This window comes from Typopeltis vanoorti, chromosome 2 (assembly GCF_054136105.1).
Source record: "Typopeltis vanoorti isolate ZY-2024b chromosome 2, IOZ_Tvanoo_1.0, whole genome shotgun sequence".
Lineage (NCBI taxonomy): Eukaryota > Metazoa > Arthropoda > Arachnida > Uropygi > Thelyphonidae > Typopeltis > Typopeltis vanoorti.
The window spans coordinates 47040630-47061365 of record NC_143550.1 but is presented as its reverse complement, the minus strand read 5'-3'; the positions used below and the strand labels follow the sequence as shown (position 1 = coordinate 47061365).

At 35.9% G+C, this 20736-nt stretch overlaps 1 protein-coding gene across 1 annotated transcript in view; it reads right to left on the bottom strand.

Moving 5' to 3' along the window:
• The window catches only part of LOC150108984 (acyl-coenzyme A synthetase ACSM3, mitochondrial-like), a 305232-nt gene that overhangs the window by 154294 nt on the left and 130202 nt on the right, over nucleotides 1-20736 (bottom strand). The window contains exon 9 of the mRNA XM_090404749.1: nucleotides 3435-3563. Within this exon, the coding sequence (XP_090260875.1) occupies nucleotides 3435-3563 (129 nt within the window). The remainder of the gene's footprint in view (nucleotides 1-3434; nucleotides 3564-20736) is intronic.

Genomic DNA, 20736 nt, shown 5'->3' with positions numbered 1-20736 from the left:
CTGTAAACCACAACCCCCCTCCCCCCCTCCACAATAAAGATTACACCAAGTCTATCACCATCCCCTAAATATAGAAGTTATTCATTAAAGTTACCTTTAATTAATATACTTTATATGCGTTGTTAATTCCGTAAACTAATTACCAGTTATTATTCACTTTTGTTTCCAGCATTCACCCTTCTCATTCAGTAACTCTATTCACAAGCATTACATCAATCTCTGAAACCTTACTCTTCCACAATGCCTCTTACTTCTTCAGATCTATTATTCTCTATAGTCATTACTCTAATTTATGGCAAAACAGTCTCTTCAGTTGACTCATAATAATGCCATTTAAATATAGTCCATCACACTTACTCTTATACAGTTTAAGTTATTCAAACTCAAACTGCACTCCTTTCTCAATAGCAAAATCCAATTAAATATTTCATCCTGCCTGCCTCTACTTGCCATTATGCTGGTAGAGCTTCACACAGCTCTGCTAATCTACGGTTCATTAACTTTTGCTCACCCCAATTGATCACTGTTATACCTGGCCAACACTACCTTTCCCATGCCACTTATCTTTTAATCTCCTCGATAACTTCTAACATCTATTCTCACATTCTCTTTGTTCCCAATGAAATCATCTGTTACTATCACCATTGCTAACTCTTTTGCTCACTTACGCTGTGTATTCCATGCATCAATCACTTTGCTTATTCTACCTTCATGAAAATAAACCCTTGTATATATCTCCTTATTCACTACAGCTCTAATAAGTGAATCTCCACAGAGCAATATGCTTACTGTATATACTTCATTTCTTGCCTCATCTTCACAACTCTAAAGTCATGAATCACTTTCTCACTGCCATTTATGCTTGTTTGCTGCCTTGTCATAAATTACACTCCCTTTCTTGCCATCAGTCTCACATTCATTGTGTAGAATTTTTGAAAACAAAAACACACGTTAGAGCAATTACTTTAATTATAATTAAGAAAATAACACTTAACATTTCAACCTATATATATATATATATATATATATATAGGTCATTAGAAAAACATACATATAAATATCAGTCATATATGTGTTCATATGAACTGATGTTTCCTGATGATGATCTCATAATAAAAGTCGAAACACCAAGTATTATTTTCTTAATTATAAGTAAAGTAAAGTAATTGCTCTAATATGTGTGTTTTTGCCTCCATAAAAATAATTAACAAAGAACACAAAACTCAACTGAACAATGCATATTAATCTCTATTATCACAGAGCAAAACTCACTTTACATTCCCTCCCCTGATTCTACACAGTGAATGCTGCTCACTATGTAACCTTGAGAGCAAGAAAGAAGAAGCATCAGTTTTTCATGTTTTCAGTCAGATGTACTCTTTCTTTCCATCAATGTCACACACCACCTTATCAGTCACATTCATCCTTATTGTCAGTCTCACTTGCTTCCATGTCTAAACTCACAGTCTCTTGTTCTCCCTTCTGCCTACCTACCACTCACATTCTGCACTGTCACTCAACCTTGGTCCAACATTGCTTGCACCACATTCTCCATCTTGATTCAAAGAAGCCTTAGTCTTTTAGCATGTCACACTCACTCACTTCTCCTATTCAACCTCTCTACATAAATATCATCAACCCTATGCATGCATATCACAATCCTTGCAAAATCCACCCTGCTTACATTATTCATATTTGTGTCGATCAACACAATGATCTCAGTCATCTTGTCTTGGATCAATGAATAAAATAACAGAAAATAATTAACAAAGAACACAAAACTCAACTGAACAATGCATATTAATCTCTATTATCACAGAGCAAAACTCACTTTACATTCCCTCCCCTGATTCAAATCAGCCTCCGTTTACAAGAACATAGTACTGCCATATAATAAATATAAGCTTTACTTATCTTTCAGGAACCCTTAGAACCACAGTTGTCTTACAATCACCACCTGGTATACCAACAGATTCAAAAATAAACCAAACAAAATTGTAAGTTTGTTGTTGATTGCTTCAACATTACCAAAGAGAAGGCAATGCTTTTCGTCACAAAATCTGACATAAGACAAAAACTGGATCCATCATTATGACCCTAAATAAAATTTAGTCTATGGAATATCACCATTCATCTGGTATCCCAGCTATTATACTTTGAGATATGCTCTAGAACTAACTCTTGTCCCACATCTCTACGCTGTCATTTTCAGCTGATATCTACCCCACAGAAAGGAAGCAAGTCCACATTAAGTCCCCCCCCCAAAAAAAGGTAAAGTCAACAGTGAAATATTAAGCTATTATCCTCACCTCAGTGCTCTTTGAAAATAATAGAGGTCATTAATCATCAATTTCTTGATGACATGGAGAGCCCCACCAGTTAATCAGTAACCACTAGCATGGATTGAACCACTCCAAATCAGACAACTTTGGATATGTACTATGAAAACATTTGGAGAAACTTGTGCTGTTTCACTTGATATTTCCAAGACATCTGATAGGCTCTGGTATAGAAGGATGCTCAAAAGCCATCTTATGGACTGTCTGTAATTTGACTGCCACTTTTTCTCTAAGTCATTCACTATACAATAATTGACAGTATTCTGTCTTCAGATTACCCTACCAATACAGGTATTTCTCAGGGCTCTCTTATGTCACCTGCCTCATTACTCATTATCCTTATGGATGGTAGGGGCAGCTATGCTACCATACTAGGGAAGTGACTATGAGCAAGGTGGTTTCCCGTTACCTTCCTTGCCGTGCTATGTCCTATGGCTGTATCCTGTGTGTTCACAGGTCCGGTTTGCCTGTTTGCAGGATGAAAATCCCTAGAATAAACTGAGGGAAAAACCCTACTGTCCATGCCCAAGACTGGCTAATTTGGCTATGGCTGAGGAAGATCCTTAAGCTCCTCAGGTCTCAGATGGGAATCGAACCTAGGACACTGCTTCCCCAGGCATATGATTGTGAAGTGCACAGCCACTAGGCTAACCATGCAGACATACATACACATATATATAATATATAAATGACTTTTTCTTCACTGATAACATAATTAATTTATCCTACTCATACAAACCTTGCAGCAGTGCTCAAACATCACAAGCTTAAAAATCTTCTATAACAAGTGCTCTAAACACCTATCTCCACCCCATTCTTCAATGAGATGAGGACCACTTAACTACCTGCAATGTTACAAAATACTGTACTGTCATTTTTTGAAAGAAAAAAAAATTATCTCACCTTCCCTTCACATTTTTTTAAAACTGTCACATAATATCTAACAGGTCATCTTCTTTCACTTTCTCAATATGCCATCTCCTTTGATACCTATCAAACAAACCTAACCAAACACCTAACAAACAAAATTTCATATACAATCAATCAAAATACATTATCACTTCTATAAAAGCTAATGTTAATCATAATACTCACAAGAGCTTCTCCACCAGTAACACAGTGATATAAATGTGGAAAGTGGTAATATTTAGTATTTTCTTGAAGAATCATCTGATATCCTGTTGATGGAGCACAAAAGGTGGTGATTGGGTATTTCTGAAGAGTCTGAAAGAGGAGAAAAATAATAAACAGAAAAGAAAGGCAAATTTATGACTTTACAAACTATTTTTGGTAAAAAAATAAATAAAAAACAGACATGATAATATACTTAAGAGTATATTATCATGTCTGTTTAAAAAAAAAAACCAGTCCCAAGCTATGTAAAGTTTGGGGAAACAGTGATCTAGATATCCCCATGGGGTCCTGAGATTCATGAGAGGCCAACACTATCCAGCATTCGCACAAAACCTATTATACTACTGTTTATATTCATTCGCCAACAATGCATTCATGATGAGGGAGATAATAGCCCTTCCAAAATCCAATAAATCAACTGATGAAATTAATAACTACCACTCTATAGCATTAATCTGTACTCCCTACAATTTTTTTAAAAGGATTATCATTTCTAGAATTTCAAGCAAAGCAAACCCAGTGAACAGGCTGGGTTTAGTCCTTGCAGAAGCTGCTGCAACCAGGTCCTAGCTCTCACAACCCAGCTTGGATACCAAATGAGTTTAAAAACAGGTACTGCCTTCATAGACCTAACATCAGCTAATGACACCATATGGAAGAAAGATTTACTGTATAAAGCAACCAAAATAATCAACTGCCAAAAAAACACTAAAATTGCTAGAATAAATACTCTCCAATAGGAAAATAAAGGTTCATCTGAATTCACAAAAAAGCAGAACATTTATCCAACAGGAATTGCTGTAAAGATCTGTTCTCACCCCAGCATTATTTAACCTATACACAAGCAATATCCTTCCAACAGATAGTCAAAAGTGAAAGTTTATGTATGCTGATGACATAGCTATCACCACCTAAGACAGTACCTTCCAAGGCTTTGAGGAAACAATGAGCAAAGATCTGAGCTCAATACAAATTTACTGGAAATACTGGGAACTATCTCCTAATCCCAGAAAAACTGTTGTTTCTACTTTCTGCCTAAATAACCATGAGGCTCATAGAAAACTAAAATTAAACTTCTGTAACAGGTGTCCAATCCATGAATGTAACCCTCGTTACCTTGGTGTCACACTTGACCATAGTGTAACTTACCAAAAACATCTGGATAAAACTAAGTTAAGGATATCTGCCAGGAACCACATCATGAACAAGCTGACAGGCACAACTTGGGGTTGTAATGCCTCAACTCTTGGAACAGCAGTCCTGGTTCCCTGTTGCCAAATTTTTGAGAGTCGTTCATTTATTATTGTGGAGAAGAAATTAGATAGCCAGAATTTTGCTCTTGGACCAAGGTAAGTAAGAAAGTCTGGAAGGTTGCCATCAACACCAGGAGCTTTTCCTGTTTTAGTTAGGGTGCTGCATCAAGTTAATTTATGATTACTGGATTGGAGTTTGCTGTAGAAGTCGGACATGATTAGATAATTTTTTTTTTTTTTATAAATATGATGGATCTCTTTTTTGGTATCTGCAAGAATTTTGGGTTTAGCTTTTTTTGTCAAGATTTTTGCAAATACTGTTAAGATTTACTTTTCCAGTAGTCCAGTTTGAAGTGTTGGTGCCTCCCAGTCAAAGGAGCTGTGACCAAGCCTTACGACTTGATCTGATAAAGTTGATGTTGAAAGTTCATTTTTCACTTGGTTAGACTATAATGAATTTAGTTATAATGAATTTTAGAAATTCATTATAGTCTAACCAAGTGAAAAATAAACTTTCAACCTCTTTCTCTAAATCTGGAGTAATTTAATAAAAAAGGTGGCACACCTTTTGGCAACTCCTATAGGTAAAGATGACCTCGCTATTGCTTCTGCCTGGTATCTCCATGTTTGGGCCTGTCTCCCACTGAAGAGACCTCAATAAAGGTCGAAACTAGTATGGCCCTTCCCTTAATGCATAACATTATACATATCCACAAGGAGATGTGTTTTGCATTATGGGAGATACTGAGATAGGAGTGATGGTAGCTTGGTCCTGAAGATACTTTCAGGTGCAAACTTTGTTTGCTCATACTTGGATAAAGGATTACACTGAATTCATTAAAGTTGATGTTGTTTATTTCTTCATGTCAACAAACCACTTTCTGCACTTTTAGACAATGCATTCCACTCACCAGTCACTCTCCATTCAGAGAACCTGATTATCACTCCCATACTCACACACTGCCTTATTCAGTTTCCTCGCATGGCCTCTAGTTCTACCCTTGCCTCTATCTACTCTATGAAAAATCTCTTCCACATTAATCTGGTGACAAACCTCACAAACTTATGTCTAAATCATATCCCCCCCCCTTCTTCTATTCACAAGTCTCTATAAGTTGCATTCCCTTCATCTCTCCTCATATCTGACATTCCATAGACTTGACCCTGAGTTTAACCTTCTCTAGAAGTTCAGCAAACCATTCTCCCCCCCCCCCATGTGAACAAAGCTGCACACAGCAGTCCATATTTCACCTGATCAAAGCCTTATACAAGGAAACCAAACCTCTTTGGTTCTGCATGTCAATGTTTTCCTCATTATTATTAACCCATTTCTGAATCCTAATCCTCACCAACTTCTTTAATAATAACCCCAGACACACAGACTGGCTTATAATTTGTAGCCTCAGTCTTATATCCTCCCTTTGTGAAGTGGAACAATTTTTCCCTGCTTGTCCTAATCTGTCCACGACCACTCCAAGATCTCTTATCTCCTCCACCTCCTTCAAAATTCTCCATTAATTCTATATTCTGCATCTCAACCTTGCCTATCAAATTTCAAGACCTTGCACTTTGCGACATTAAATTGAAAGCTCTACTCACTTGCCCACTCACATAATCTATTCCGATCCTCCTGCAAAGCCATAACATTTGCTTAGCCAACTTTGCATAATCAGCAAACAGTTGCACATCCTCAGTTAAGTTGGTCCCAATGTCATTAACATACAAGTTAAACAATAATAGTCCCCAACTAGATCTCTGTGGCACTTCACTGGTGACCTTTCTCTTTTGGGATACCCCTCCATACACAAACTGATGATTCCTATCTGACAGCAATCAACGATCCAAGTTATTAGTCTGTTATCTCTGGAAGTCTATCAAAGGCCTTTGAAAAATCCAAGTGCACCAATATATATGAATCTCCTTTATCCAGTGAATTTGTTACTTTCTTCTAATGCATAACTGTTAAAGCATAACCTTCCCTAACAAACCCATGCTGATCATCATAAAAAATACTACCATTATCAACCCATTTCTGAATCCTAGTCCTCAACAACTTCTTTAATGCTTTAATACAACTCTAGACACACAGACTGGCCTATAATTTGTAGCCTCAGTCTTATCCCCTCCTTTTATGAAGTGAAACAATTTTCTCCAACTTTCATTTCTTTGGGACTCACCCTGTTGTAAGACTCATGTTAAAAAGATGTGTCAAAAGTGCTGTTCATTTTCTAGAGCATTCCTTCAAGACATGCACCAATGTATTGTCAAGTCCTACTGCCTTATTAATATCAAGTTTTAATTCCTCACATATCCTGCTCATTAGTCCATCTTCCACTATACTTGTACACTATAGGTTCATATGAATAATACATTCTTTTTAACAATAGTTAATTAAAATATATAATCACCTAACCATTAAGGCTTTTCTGCAGTTCATTCTGCTTTTGACCTGATGGAGATACAGCAACAAAAGAGGTAATATCACCCAGACACTTGCCATAATTTTTTGTTAATTTATTCAAACCATGATTTTCCAAAATTCTCAGCTTTTTTATTCTTCATCTTAATATTATTATTATTATCCTGAGAACCTATATAGAGTCAAAGACTATATAGGTCTCAGGATAGGGAGGGCCTTCTGCTATACATGCAGCTCTTTATGTTGCAACTTAAATACATTTTCACATGAAAATGTGAATTTTCACAGACCACACTCTGTAGACCATACTCTCAAGCAATGCATTCCAAAAATTCACAACTCTGCATGCAAAAAATCTGCTTCTCACTTCTTGGCTCACACATTTTTCATAGAGTTTCCAGAGATAACCTTGTGTTCTCTCACACCATTCTATGAAAAAGCTCTTCAATGTTAATCTGATAAGAATCCCTTACCAACTTATGTCGCTATCATATCATCCTTTCAGATCCTATCCACTAGACTGTAAATTGCATCTTTTCAACAATTCTTCATACTCAACATTCCAGAGTCTATCTTAGTCAATCCTTTCTAGACCTTTACCATATTTCTTCATCCTTTAGAAAACCAGGTGATAAAATCTGCACACAGTAGTTCATGTTGCCTAACAAAAGTCTTATATAATGTAGACCAGAATCTCCTTACTTCTAAAAGTCAGAGCCCTCCACATTATTGCCAAAATTTGTTATGCTATCCTCTCAATTTTAGCAAAGTATCCTCTAAATTTTAGATCCCTATCCACCATCACCTAAAGATTTCTCATTTCCTATACTTCCTCTAATATATATCCCCATGAAGTGCCTACTCGACATTCCATCATGTTTTCTAAATTTTAAAACCCACAGTTTGCAATTACCTGCAACTCATTAATAAACTTAATGAATAAGCATTAATTACTCCATTACTTAAGAAAGAACTGAAGTGAGTGAAACTGGATGGAAATGAGATGGCAAAGATGTTTCCCTTTGTGTAACCAAGTGGAAAAACTTTCCACCACTCCTCTATCCACTACTTTTTTTTCAACACTTTTTTTTCCTGCTTGTATATAGAAAATATTACTTATCAATTAAACTTATTCAATATTTTCTGACTATTTCTATACACAATATTCAATGCCCTGATAAGAAAGTATATTCCAACTTTAATCCTATACCCAAGTGTAAGAATATAAACGAAGTAACTTCATGACTACTCCACTTGTATAAAGCTGTTGACTTCACATCAGTTGGCTTAGAATCCACTAATGCAAAAACATTATAGGAAAAGTCACTAGCCAGACCTAATACTTTAACAGAACTTTTATTGAGGATGCTGTTCAAGTAGGAAGATTCCCTCCAAAAATGCTGAATGATCTAAATGATCACTTGAAATTTCACTAAGGGACCCAAAAGGATCACTAAACATCATCACTCCTAATTAGAATTGAATCACTTCAGGATAACGTGACACTCAATCGTGGCTAGATTCAGTGGCAGCAAAAAACTGATTACCGAGAAGAACTATACTACTCCCAGGAGCTCAAAGACGAACATCACTGAAACATTATTATACTTGGTCGTCATGATGGGTAGTAGATGGCATTGATGGTAGTTGTGTGTAGTAGGAGAATTAAGTAGTAGGGAAGACAGTTAGATGTGTGGAATAGAGTGCCCTCCTGTGATGAGTCCTTGGACTCCAAGGTTAAATCAATGCAAAATTCATATATTTTCCATATATACAAGTAGTAAAAAAAAGTTTATCACTTGAAATACTCTCGATGGGCAGTAGCTGTAAAAAGTTTTTCTGTTTGGTTACAATGTTTATTATACTTGGGGAGAAATTATATTCCTGTTACTAAGGCAACTGATCTGAAGTGAACAGCCTCTATATAGAAGTAGACAAGTTATGAAGTTACCTCACTCATATGCTTATATTTGGGTATAGGATTAAAATAGGAATATAGAAAAAGCCATCAAAGGCTTGAAATGTGGAAAGGCAGCAGGAGTAGATGATATTCAACCAGAAATTCTGAAGTATGGTGGTATAAGAGTCTTACAGTGGCTGCACTGCATAGTTCAGAAAGCCTGCACAGAGGGACGAATTCCCAATGATTGGAGTAGAGCTCTCATAGTAACCATATATAAAAAGGGAAATAAAACTGAATGTGAGAATTACAGAGGTATTTCCCTACTGAATGTTCCTGGCAAGATCTATGCAAGTATACTTAAAAACGGTTGAGAAGAATTGTGGAAGAAAAGCTTGGTGAAGAACAAGCTGGATTCAGGCCAAATAGAGGCTGTCAGGATCAGATCTTCACTTTACGACAAATAGTAGAGAAAGCATGGGAATATAACAAAGATCTGTATTTAAGTTTTGTCGATTTGGAAAAGGCATATGACAAGGTGCCAAGAGAGAAGCTATTCAATACGCTGCAGTTATATGGTGTGAATGGGGCATTATATCAAGCAATACTTAGTCTTTATTTGAGTTGTAAGTCAGCAGTTAGAATTGAAGGATGTACAGGAAGATGGTTTAATGTTAAATCTGGTGTGAGACAAGGATGTACATTATCCCCTCTGTTATTCATTATCTATATGGATCACATTATGAAGGAAAGTGGCATTAAACATGATATCAAAATTGGAGATGTTAATGTCAGCTCTTTGCTTTATGCGGATGATGTTATACTTCTAAATAAATCCGCTACAAGTCTGCAAGATTCTCTGACTAAATTGAATAACTGTTGTGATAGATATAGTATGAAGGGCAGCAATAAAAAGACAAAGACAATGAAAATAGGCAGAATCATTGAAAATGTCAACTGTGTTGTGAATGGAGAACCTGTGGAATAAGTAAAACATTTCAGCTATTTAGGCACGATTTTTACTGAAGATGGTAAATTAAATATAGAAATAGACAACAGAATCCGCAAAGCTGGTATGGTGGGAAGTCAACTGAATAAATTCATATGGAATAAGAGAGAAATTAGTCAGAACACTAAATTAGCTGTATACAAGACAGTGTTCAAACCAGTTTTAACTTATGGATCTGAGAGCTGGGTCAGAAGTAAAACACTTGACCAAAGACTAGAGACCGCAGATATGAGAGTCCTGAGAAAGATTATAGGCATGAACAGATGGTATCAATGGCAATATCATATTAAAAACGAGGATATTAGGAAAGAACTTGACATTGTCAGCATCCAGGAATGCATTAGCAGAGCTAATCTCAGGTGGTATGGTCACTTAAACAGAATGGGCGAAGAAAGATTAGCAAAACAAGTGTTCTCTGCCAGGTTGGCAGCAAAACGACCCAGAGGAAGACCAAGATATAGGTGGATTGATACGGTACAAAGTGCCTTAGATGATAGAAATATAAGATCTGATAATGTTGGGGTCTTGACAAGTAACAGACTGATTTGGAGGAAAATTGTAGATAGGAAGTTAGTAATGATGTAATTTTTTCATGTGGTACTATCATATCCTGTACATCCCTTGAAGGTACATGGCAGGAATTTGATGATGATGATGATGATGATGATGATTTCTTGTCAAGTATAATAACCATTGCAACCAAGTGGAAAAACTTTCACCACTACCACTATCCACTACTTTTTTTTCCTACACTTTTTTTTCTGCTTGTATATGGAAAATATTACTTAATAATTAAACTTATTAAATATTTTCCTACTATTCCTATATACAATATTCAATGCCTTCTTTGATTTTTACTAAGAAAAGACCAAATGAATCCTTTTCAAACTGGACACCAAAATGTCTCCTTGTCCATTTCTCTTGTTGTTCTGATAGCTCATATTCAACCCATTTATAAGTAATAAACATTGTAATCAGAGGGAAAACTTTCCACATAGATGAGAGTGACCATGTTGCTGAGAGCTGTTAAGTGTTGCTCCATATTCTTTTTGCTTTGCTTCCTGGCAAACCAGATTAACTTACAGCAGATTATTCAGTGCCTTAAAGGGTACGTTCATCATTAGATCCCGAAACATTAATGGTTGACTTAGAGAAAGCAACTATCAATGCTTTTTCTAACATATTTACACCAACAACTATAACAGATTGTTTATTTCATATGGTACAAAATCTGTATCGCAAAATTGTTGCCATTGGTTTGAAGTTATGTTATCAAAGAGATGCTGAATTCAACACGAAAATTAAATGCTTCACAGCATTAGCATTTTTTCCAATGAGCGATGTTACTAATGGATTCGTTCAATTGATGATCCACAGAAAAAAGTTAATTATTTACACAGCATCTCTTTTAATTTGCACAATTTTTAAATGATTTCATTATGTTATGTATCACTGACATTCATCTTAATAAAAATTGGCCTTTTTAATGAATTTATAATACCTTTATCATCCATTGATTATTTACAAAAATTAATGCAAAATATCTTACACCAAAAATGTTGCGCCGAATTTTCTGGTCACGATGACTAACACCAGACCCATTCAAATGCAATACATGTCTTTCATGTAGTACACCATCTATCCCACACATTCATCATAATTATTCACAATAACACTCACTTCTCCATGCTAGGAGAACCAAGCATGACAACAATAAGTTTCTCTCTATCTCAACTCAACTCATCACCATCATATCTGGACAGGCCACTAATCAACATTCCCATAGCTGTTTTCTCTCTTTTATTACAATAAAACTTCTGATATCCATCCACATATTCTTCTTCCTCTCTTCTTCTGTCTATCCAAATCATTCCTTTCTACATGCATATTAATTCTCTTGCTCATTTCCTCTCATGTAAAAAACCTCAATTACCTTGCTCCTCCCCCTCCTCAACAATTGAAAACAAAGTTTATGTATAATCTCATTCATTCTAATGAAATCTATACCAGATCATTCATTATCACTTCCTCCTGACCAACTTTCACTTTATTATTTTTCACACTTCCATTTACATTTACCAATCCCCTAATTACATTCTCAGTATTTAAGATCATCTGACCTCACAAACTATGCTTTACACTAGAATTTTTCTTTACCATAGCTATGCTATCTTCTTTATGCTTTTTACTCACCATTCTCACAGAAAAGGGATGGTGGATGTATCGTTTTTTTTTTTTTTCCCAAAAGAACACACAGAGAGTAACGTGGGTACTGATGAGGGGACTAAATGATAGAGGAAATGTGGCAATCAAGTCTAAGTAGGAATACAGGGTGGAAATGATATTATTATTATTCAGGACCTGAATGGAGCTGCAAGACTCGATGTGGGAGGCCCATCTTAGACAACACAAAGTCTATCATACCACTCCTTAAACTCTTTCATCATTTGTCCTCTAATCACCCATCCAAATTCCAAACTCTGCAGCCAATATGCCCTCAGTCAATCATCATAACTAACATTGTACAGTCCTGATATCATTTTTGTTATCTGCCTCTGCACCTTCTTCAAAGGTAATTTATCCCTCTACAAATACTAATGAGCAGATCTCAGCACAGTGATCCAGATGTAGTCTGATCAGGGGCAATGGAATTACCTCTTATCTATGCTGGTCAAAGCCCTTCTCGGTATTCCAGAAATCCTTCAGGTTACCTTCACCACCTTTGCAATACGTCAACTAAACTTCAAATTTTGATCAATCGTCACCCCAAGATCCCTTGCCTCCTCCACAATCAGAACACGAATCCTCCTGCTGATGGATCCGAATTCAAAACCTGTAATTGCACTAAACTAATATTCCCCAATTCATTTCTCAGTCTGAGTAAACTGATAAAAAATACTAGTTTACTCAAATCCTATGTAATAACCCTTCCTAGCTTCTCTTCATCTGAAAACAACTGAATATTCCACTGACACTGTCACTGACACAAAGGTTAAACAGTGGCAGTTCTAGTAATGAGTCCTGTGGAATGTGTAGCCTTCTGCTTTCTTAATAATGAATCCTCATATCCAACTCTCTGATATCTATTACAGTCAAACTCTAATGTAGTTTATTAACCTGATATCTAAACTTACTCTAACTTGAATATCAGCTTATCATGTGGTACTCTGTGAAATGCCTTTGTATTTGACAGAGTATAATTCAAGTAGTCAATGAGGAAAGTGATTACTGACATTTTACTCATTGACTACTTGTTATTTTATTATAAAATGCAATCACATTACTAAAACAAAAGTACCCCCTTAACAAATCTCTACTGACTCTAATATTATCCTCATCTGCACAATGCAGTATACAATCTCTCACTAATTTCTCCAAAATCTTAACAACTACAGAAAAATATAAACTGGTTTATAGTTTGACACTTCCACTCAACCACCACTCTTCTTCTTCTTGGGCACCTTTCCAATAATTAGACTTTCACTGAAAAGCCAGGTCAAATGGAGGTGTCAGTTCTTTGGCACATTATCTTAAAATGCAGAGAAATCTTATCCAGTCCCATAACCTTGTAGATTGAGAATACTTAGTGAGGCAGCAGTTTTGAAGCCAAATGGGTGAGGTGAAGGTAGATTGGAGTGAGATATTTATTATTATTATATGGCTATCTCCATGAAGTCAGACTCATTTTGAGAGACCCACACAAGCCATTATTCACACAATACCTCACACCTCCAGTTAAACTTATTTACCTTAAGGCACTCACAAATACCTCTGGCCATCATTCCACTCATTCACCACTTGCTAAACAACACATCCTTAGAAACCATGCTCTTACACAACTTCCAGGGGAAACCCCTTGTTTCCCACTTCTCCTTATGTATAGAAAAATTTCTTTTCTGTCAATCTTATAGAAATCCTTTAGTAATTTATTAATTTCTATCATGTCTCCCTATCCTTGGCATGTCAACTAAACTCAGCAAAACACACACCTTTAATCTTTCAAAAAGGGTACATTCCTCAGGCCATTTGCCAGCTTGGTCACTCATCTCTGAATCCTCTGAGCCACTCTCTGATTCCCAAGAAACCCAGGTAACTAAATCTGTTCAATAGTCAAGATTCAGCCAAGTCATAGTCAAATAAAGAGAGATAATAACCTCCCCACTTTTACTTATAAATGTGTTCTTCAACATCTAAGCAATCCTTTGAACTAATAATAATATCTATTTTACCAACTTTTGCAATATGTCTGCTATCTCCAAATCTATCTACCATTACCCCAGATCCTTCTGTGTCAATCTTATAGAATCCCTTTAGTAATTTATGAATTTCTATCATGTTCTCTCTCCTTGGCATGTCAACTAAACTCAGCACACACCTTTAATTTTTTGAATCCACAATTTCCGGTAATCTAGCCATTAACATGATACAAAGTATGTAATCCTTTCATCCTAAAGTGCATTATCTTACATGTCACAACATTAAGTTGACAAGCATTGTCCTTTGACCACACTACCAATTTATTTAAATCATCATGCAGGATATCTACATTACCTTTATCAACTATTGTCCTCCCTAGATTTGAATCATCAGCAAACAACTGAATATCCCTTTAAATCTTTCACTATATCATTAATATACAAATTAACTAGTGGCCTAGTACAGAGCCCTGGAGCATTTCGCTAGTCATCCTTATTCACCTTAATTTCAATCTACCGTGCACCATCCTCTGATATCTGTACCCAATCATATTCATTCCCATTTACGCCAACTTATATAATCGTTTTCCATGTGGTACTCTGTCAAATGCATTTGCAAAGTCCAGCAATATCATGATGTAGTTGCTACTTCTGTCTTGGAGCCACCTTTATGTAATTTAACTATCTTACCTACTTTCCACTCCCTTGAAATCTTGCCCAAGCTGACTTAGATGAAACGACTTTGTACTGCCAGTTCTCTTGCATATTCTCTCAGCAACACGAGCTGACATATATTGTCCAGTCCAACTGCTGTATTCACATTGATATTTTTCAATATACTGAATACCTCCGGTTTGTCTAACTCAGTTTTCACATCAGGCCTCTGCCACATCAGTAAATGTAAGGTCTCCAACTGGATGATACACCATTGTAAAGTGATTATTTGGTAACTCAACTATTTCTTCTTCTTCATCACTTTCCTACTATCATCTTTGAGTAAAGTTATCCTTCCATAATTATTCTTTTTCTTACTTGATATATAGCTAAAAATTCTTTTGGATTTATTTTGGCCTCCTTAGCTAATTTAGTTTTATGTTATTATAGGCTTGAAGATATGGAGAGTGATTATAAGGAACTATTTAAGTAAACTGCTTTACCAAATATGAGGAAGATAATTATTTATCAATGTATGAGGGTGGTCTGAAAAGATCTCAGCCTCGACCATAGATGACAACACTATCGGTAAGATTTTTTTTTTCTAAGTTGGTACATCTGTTATAAGCATACATGTGAAACTGCAAGTCATTCTATCAGGTAGTTCGTTTTATACTGCTGTCTGAAGCAAAAGCGTTGTCTGTATCCCTTAAAATGGATAAAATTGAGTATTGTGATAACAAAATTCTTTGTAAAAGAAGGTTTAATGCCAAAAGATATTCATTCAAAGTTCATAAAAGTTTATGGGCACCCTTCACTTTTGTTTTCGACAATTAAGAAATGGGCTGTTGAGTTTAAAAATAGCCATACCAGCCTTGAAGATGATCAATGTGAAGGATGTCCAAAAAGTGTAACAACACCAGAAATCATTGATCAAGTGCAAGATATAGTATTGGATGACCGGCGAATCAAAGTGCATGAAAATGCTGAGACTATAGGCATTTCAAAAGAATGTGTAGGATATATTTTGCATGGACAATTGCAAATGAAAAAGCTTTGTGCAAGATGGGTACTACCACACTTTCTCACATCAGATCAAAAATGTACTTGCAAGAAAATCTCTGAACAGTGCTTGGAGCATTTTAACCAGAATAAAACTGATTTTGTGCATCAATTTATTACTATGGATGAGACTTGGATTCACCATTACACACCAGAATCCAAACAGCAGTCAAAACAGCGGACAGAAGCTGATTGTTCATCACCAAAGAAGACAAAGTCAGTGCCATCAGCAGTAAAGGTCATGGCATCGGTGTTTTGGAATGCTAAAGGTATTTTGTTTATTAATTATCTTGAAAAGGGTAAAACAATAACTGGGGAATATTATTCTGATCTTTTAATCAGACTAGACAAAAAAATTTGTGAGAAAAGACCAGGTTTGCAGAAGAAAAAAAATCATCTTTCATCAGGACAATGCACCTGTCCACAAAGGTGTTTTGGCAATGGGAAAATTAAGGGATCTGCACTATGAATTGTTGGAACATCCATCCTATTCCCAAGATTTGGCTCCCTCTGACTTCTATCTCTTCCCAAAACGAACACTCTTCCTTGCTGGTCAGCGTTTATCTTCTGAATTAAGAGGTGATTGCAGCTGTAGAGGGGTATTTTGCAGATCTTACTGAGAACCACTACAGGGATGGGATAATGGCGCTGAAACATCACTGGAATAAATGTATTAGACTTAAAGGAGATTATGTTGAAAAATAAAAATAATTTTGAAATTATAAATTCGTTTTTTCATTGTTAGGCCAAGAAATTTTCAGACCACCCTCGTATAACTATCAATTAGATAGTTATACGAGGATAACTATCTAATTGATATTTATATCTATTTATATGGAGCATAAACCACAGGTAGGAAGTTGATGTATTTGGTAAGGAAAGCAAAGTCCAGCATAAGATGTTTGGTGAATTATGCCAAGTAAAGTCTCAAAAAATTATTTTAGTCTGTAACCATTAGAGAAAGAATGATTGTATGAAGATGATATTAATTGATGGAAATTGTAACAAGGTAACTACTGAAGTGGCATATTCATGTAACCTCTGCATGACAATATGTTACATGTTGCCATGCAGAGGTTACATTACACGTTGGAGATAGTGTCACAATAGGCTTTTCAGCTGAAGACCTAAATGAAGTGCAGCTGATATGAAGGGCTGAATTTTTTTCAACAGATATCTGCTGGTTTCAACTTTCATTCACACTTTCAAATTTCTTATCATACTAGATTCTGTTCAAAGAGAACCATTTAACTTTCAAGCAATGTAAAATGTGTGACACAATCTTCAATGTGACTATCCTCACAAGCTAAACCTCCTTAGAGATAACTCCAGTTAATCTCTACTACATTTATCCAAAGCAGAAGTTATTACTCAGTCCTTCCTTATGTAAATTTAGCAACCTAATATGCATTAATTTTGTCAACATCTACAACCTGCTGGGACATGTTATATTTATCTACTAACACGTTTTCATCCCCTAAAGGGAGTAGACAGAATTTTTTGTTTAAATTTAGAAAATCAGTTGGCAGAAAGTCTGAGATGATGTCATCTCAGACTAATGGCTTACAGACTTACAGGTGCCTAGAATATCTAAGTGCATATTGTCATCTCCTGACATTAACTGGTATTAATATCTCAATTATTGTGAGTTTTTATGGTCAATTTTTCTCAGCTGCACAGACAAAAACTCAAGTTTCCAGGAGAACACTACGCCTGTGTCAAAGATTGACTAACTTTGAAATCAGCTGGAAAAAGGTCCAGAAAGAGTTCCTTTAAGTCAGGAACTATGTGGGTGGTCTGAAAAGTTCTCAGCCTTGACTATAGATGGCAACACTATCGGCAAGAATTTTTTTTTGAGTTGGTACATCTGTCATAAGCATCCATGTGAAACTGCAAGTCATTCTCTCAAGTAGTTTATTTTATCAAGTTTTTTTGTTTTATCAAGTAGTTTGAAGTTTGTTTTCGAATGAATTTCTTTTGGCATTAAACCTTCTTCTACAAAGAATTTTATAGCCATATGATACTGAATTTTATCCATACAGACAATGCTTTTGCTGTCTGAAGCAAAAGCATTGCCTGTATCCCTTAAAATGGATAAAATTCAGTATTGTATGGCTATAAAATTTTTTGTAAAAGAAGGTTTAATGCCAAAAGAAATTCATTCGAAGTTCATAAAAGTTTATGGGTATTCTTCTCTTTCATTTTAGAAAATTAAGAAATGGGATGCCGAGTTTAAATGTGGCCGTACTAGCCTTGAAGATGATCCACGTGAAGCACGTCCAAAAAGTGTAACAACACCAGAAATCATTGATCAAGTGCACGATATGATATTGGATGACAAGCGAATCAAAGTGTGTGAAATTGTTGAGACTATAGGCATTTCAAAAGAATGTGTAGGATATATTTTGCATGGACAATTGCAAATGAAAAAGCTTTGTGCAAGATGGGTGCTGTGCTTGCTCACAGCAGATCAAAAACGCACTCGCATGAAAATCTCTGAACAGTGTTTGGAGCATTTTAACAAGAATAAAACTGATTTTGTGTATCAATTTATTACTATGGATGAGACTTGGATTCACCATTACACACCAGAATCCAAACAGCAGTCAAAACAGTGGACAGAAGCTGATTGTTTCGCCAAAGAAGACAAAGTCAGTTCCATCAGCAGTAAAGGTCATGGCATCGGTGTTTTGGAATGCTAAAGGTATTTTGTTTATTAATTATCTTGAAAAGGGTAAAACAATAACTGGGGAATATTATTCCGATCTTTTAACCAGACTAGACAAAAAAATTCGTGAGAAAAGACCTGGTTTGCAGAAGAAAAAAATAATCTTTCATCAGGACAATGCCCACAAAGGCATTTTGGCAATGGGAAAATTAAGGGATCTGCACTATGAATTGTTGGAACAGCCACCCTATTCCTAAGATTTGGCTCCCTCTGACTTCTATCTCTTCCTAAAACTAAAAATCTTCCTCGCTCGCTGGTCAGTGTTTTTCTTCAAATCAAGAGATGATTACAGCTGTAGGGAGGTATTTTGCATCTCTTACTGAGAACCACTACAGGGACAGGATAATGGCGCTGGAGCATCACTGGAATAAATGTATTCATCTTAAGGGAGATTATGTTGAAAAATTTTTCTCTGATAATTTTATCAAATGATTTGGTGTAATCTATAAAAGCTATGTGAGTGTTGTATGTTAATTTCTCTGTATTTTTCGATTAGTAATTTTAAAGTAAATTAGTTATTACCTTTCGAATGCTAAAACCAACTTCTTAGTTTTCAGTTATACTGATGGGGTTGTTGATAAACCAGTGAAAACATTCGTTTTTTCACTGTTAGGCCAAGAACGTTTGAGACCACCCTTGTATAATCAAACCTACTATAGTCTTTCTTCCACAATCTAATGTTGTGGAAGTTGCCCTAGGACATGCTCACAATTTTTTTTTTTCTATGCTTTTAATATATATGTAATATTTCTAGCCTTGGACTATACTTTCTTCTTGGATGCCTTTATACACATTTCGGAAATTTCACACTCCAGGCATCTCATAAAATGTTAACTATAATCTTAATGTTAAAATGGCAATGTCAGCATTGTATCAGATGTTTTTGCATATGTTTATAAGAATAAAGAAAATCTACAAGCAGTAAGCTTCAAATTCTGTTATGAACCTATTGATTTATTGTGATGAAGGCCTCATGTGTAACCTAGTGAAGGTTTCTGCGATTTTTCATACAAAGAGATTTTTCATACAATAATGCAGAAACAAAAGGGTATATAGCAAGAGTCAACTGTATTTTCAAGCTGTTACATAATAATTTAAATTTTTTTTATTATTATTAACATCTGACCTCCATGCAGTCAGAGACTAATTATGAGAAGTACACACTATTGCACACACTGCTCATCCAGCTTAAACTGATTCAACCTATCTACATTCACAACACACTCAGGCAATGCATTCCACTCACCAACCACTCTCCATGCAAAGAATTTACTCCTCTGCTCACACCCTCCTTATACAATTTCCAGCAATGACCTCTTGTTTTACCCCCAACACTCATTCCATGAAAAATCTCTTCCATGTCAACCTGATAACAACCCCTGACTAAAGCATGTGTCTCAATCATATCCCCCCCCCTCCTCCTATTCACAAGGATTTGCAACTTACATTCTGTCAATCTGACCTCATATTCTGCATTCAAAGACTACTGACCACCTTTGTGAATCTTCTCAGGTTCCTATCCAATATACCCTCATCACCATGGAAATACAGAGACCAAATCTGTGCACAATAATCCATATGAGGCCTGATCAAGGCCTTATATAATGGCATCAAAACCTCTTCATTTCTGCATGTCAGGGTCCTCCGAATCATTGCCATTATCCAATGTGACATCTTCACAGCTTGTACAATTCACAGCTTGTACAAGGGCCCGAAATTGAATCCTGAATTTCAGGCCCTTGTCCAACATCAGTCCCAGATCTCTCAACTCCTCCACTTCCTATAAAGTTTCCCTACTAAGTGTATACTTTGCATCCCATTGTTGCTTACCAAATCTCGAAACCTTACACTTTGCAACATTCAACTGACAGTTCTATTTACCTGCCCATTCATGCAATCTATTCAAGTCCTCCTGCAAGACCAAACATCCACTTGCCTTTGCATTGCTCTCCCCAATTTTGCATCATCTGCAAACAGCTGCATATCACTAGTTAAGCCCATCCCGATAGCATTAACATAAAAATTGAACAACAATGGTTCCA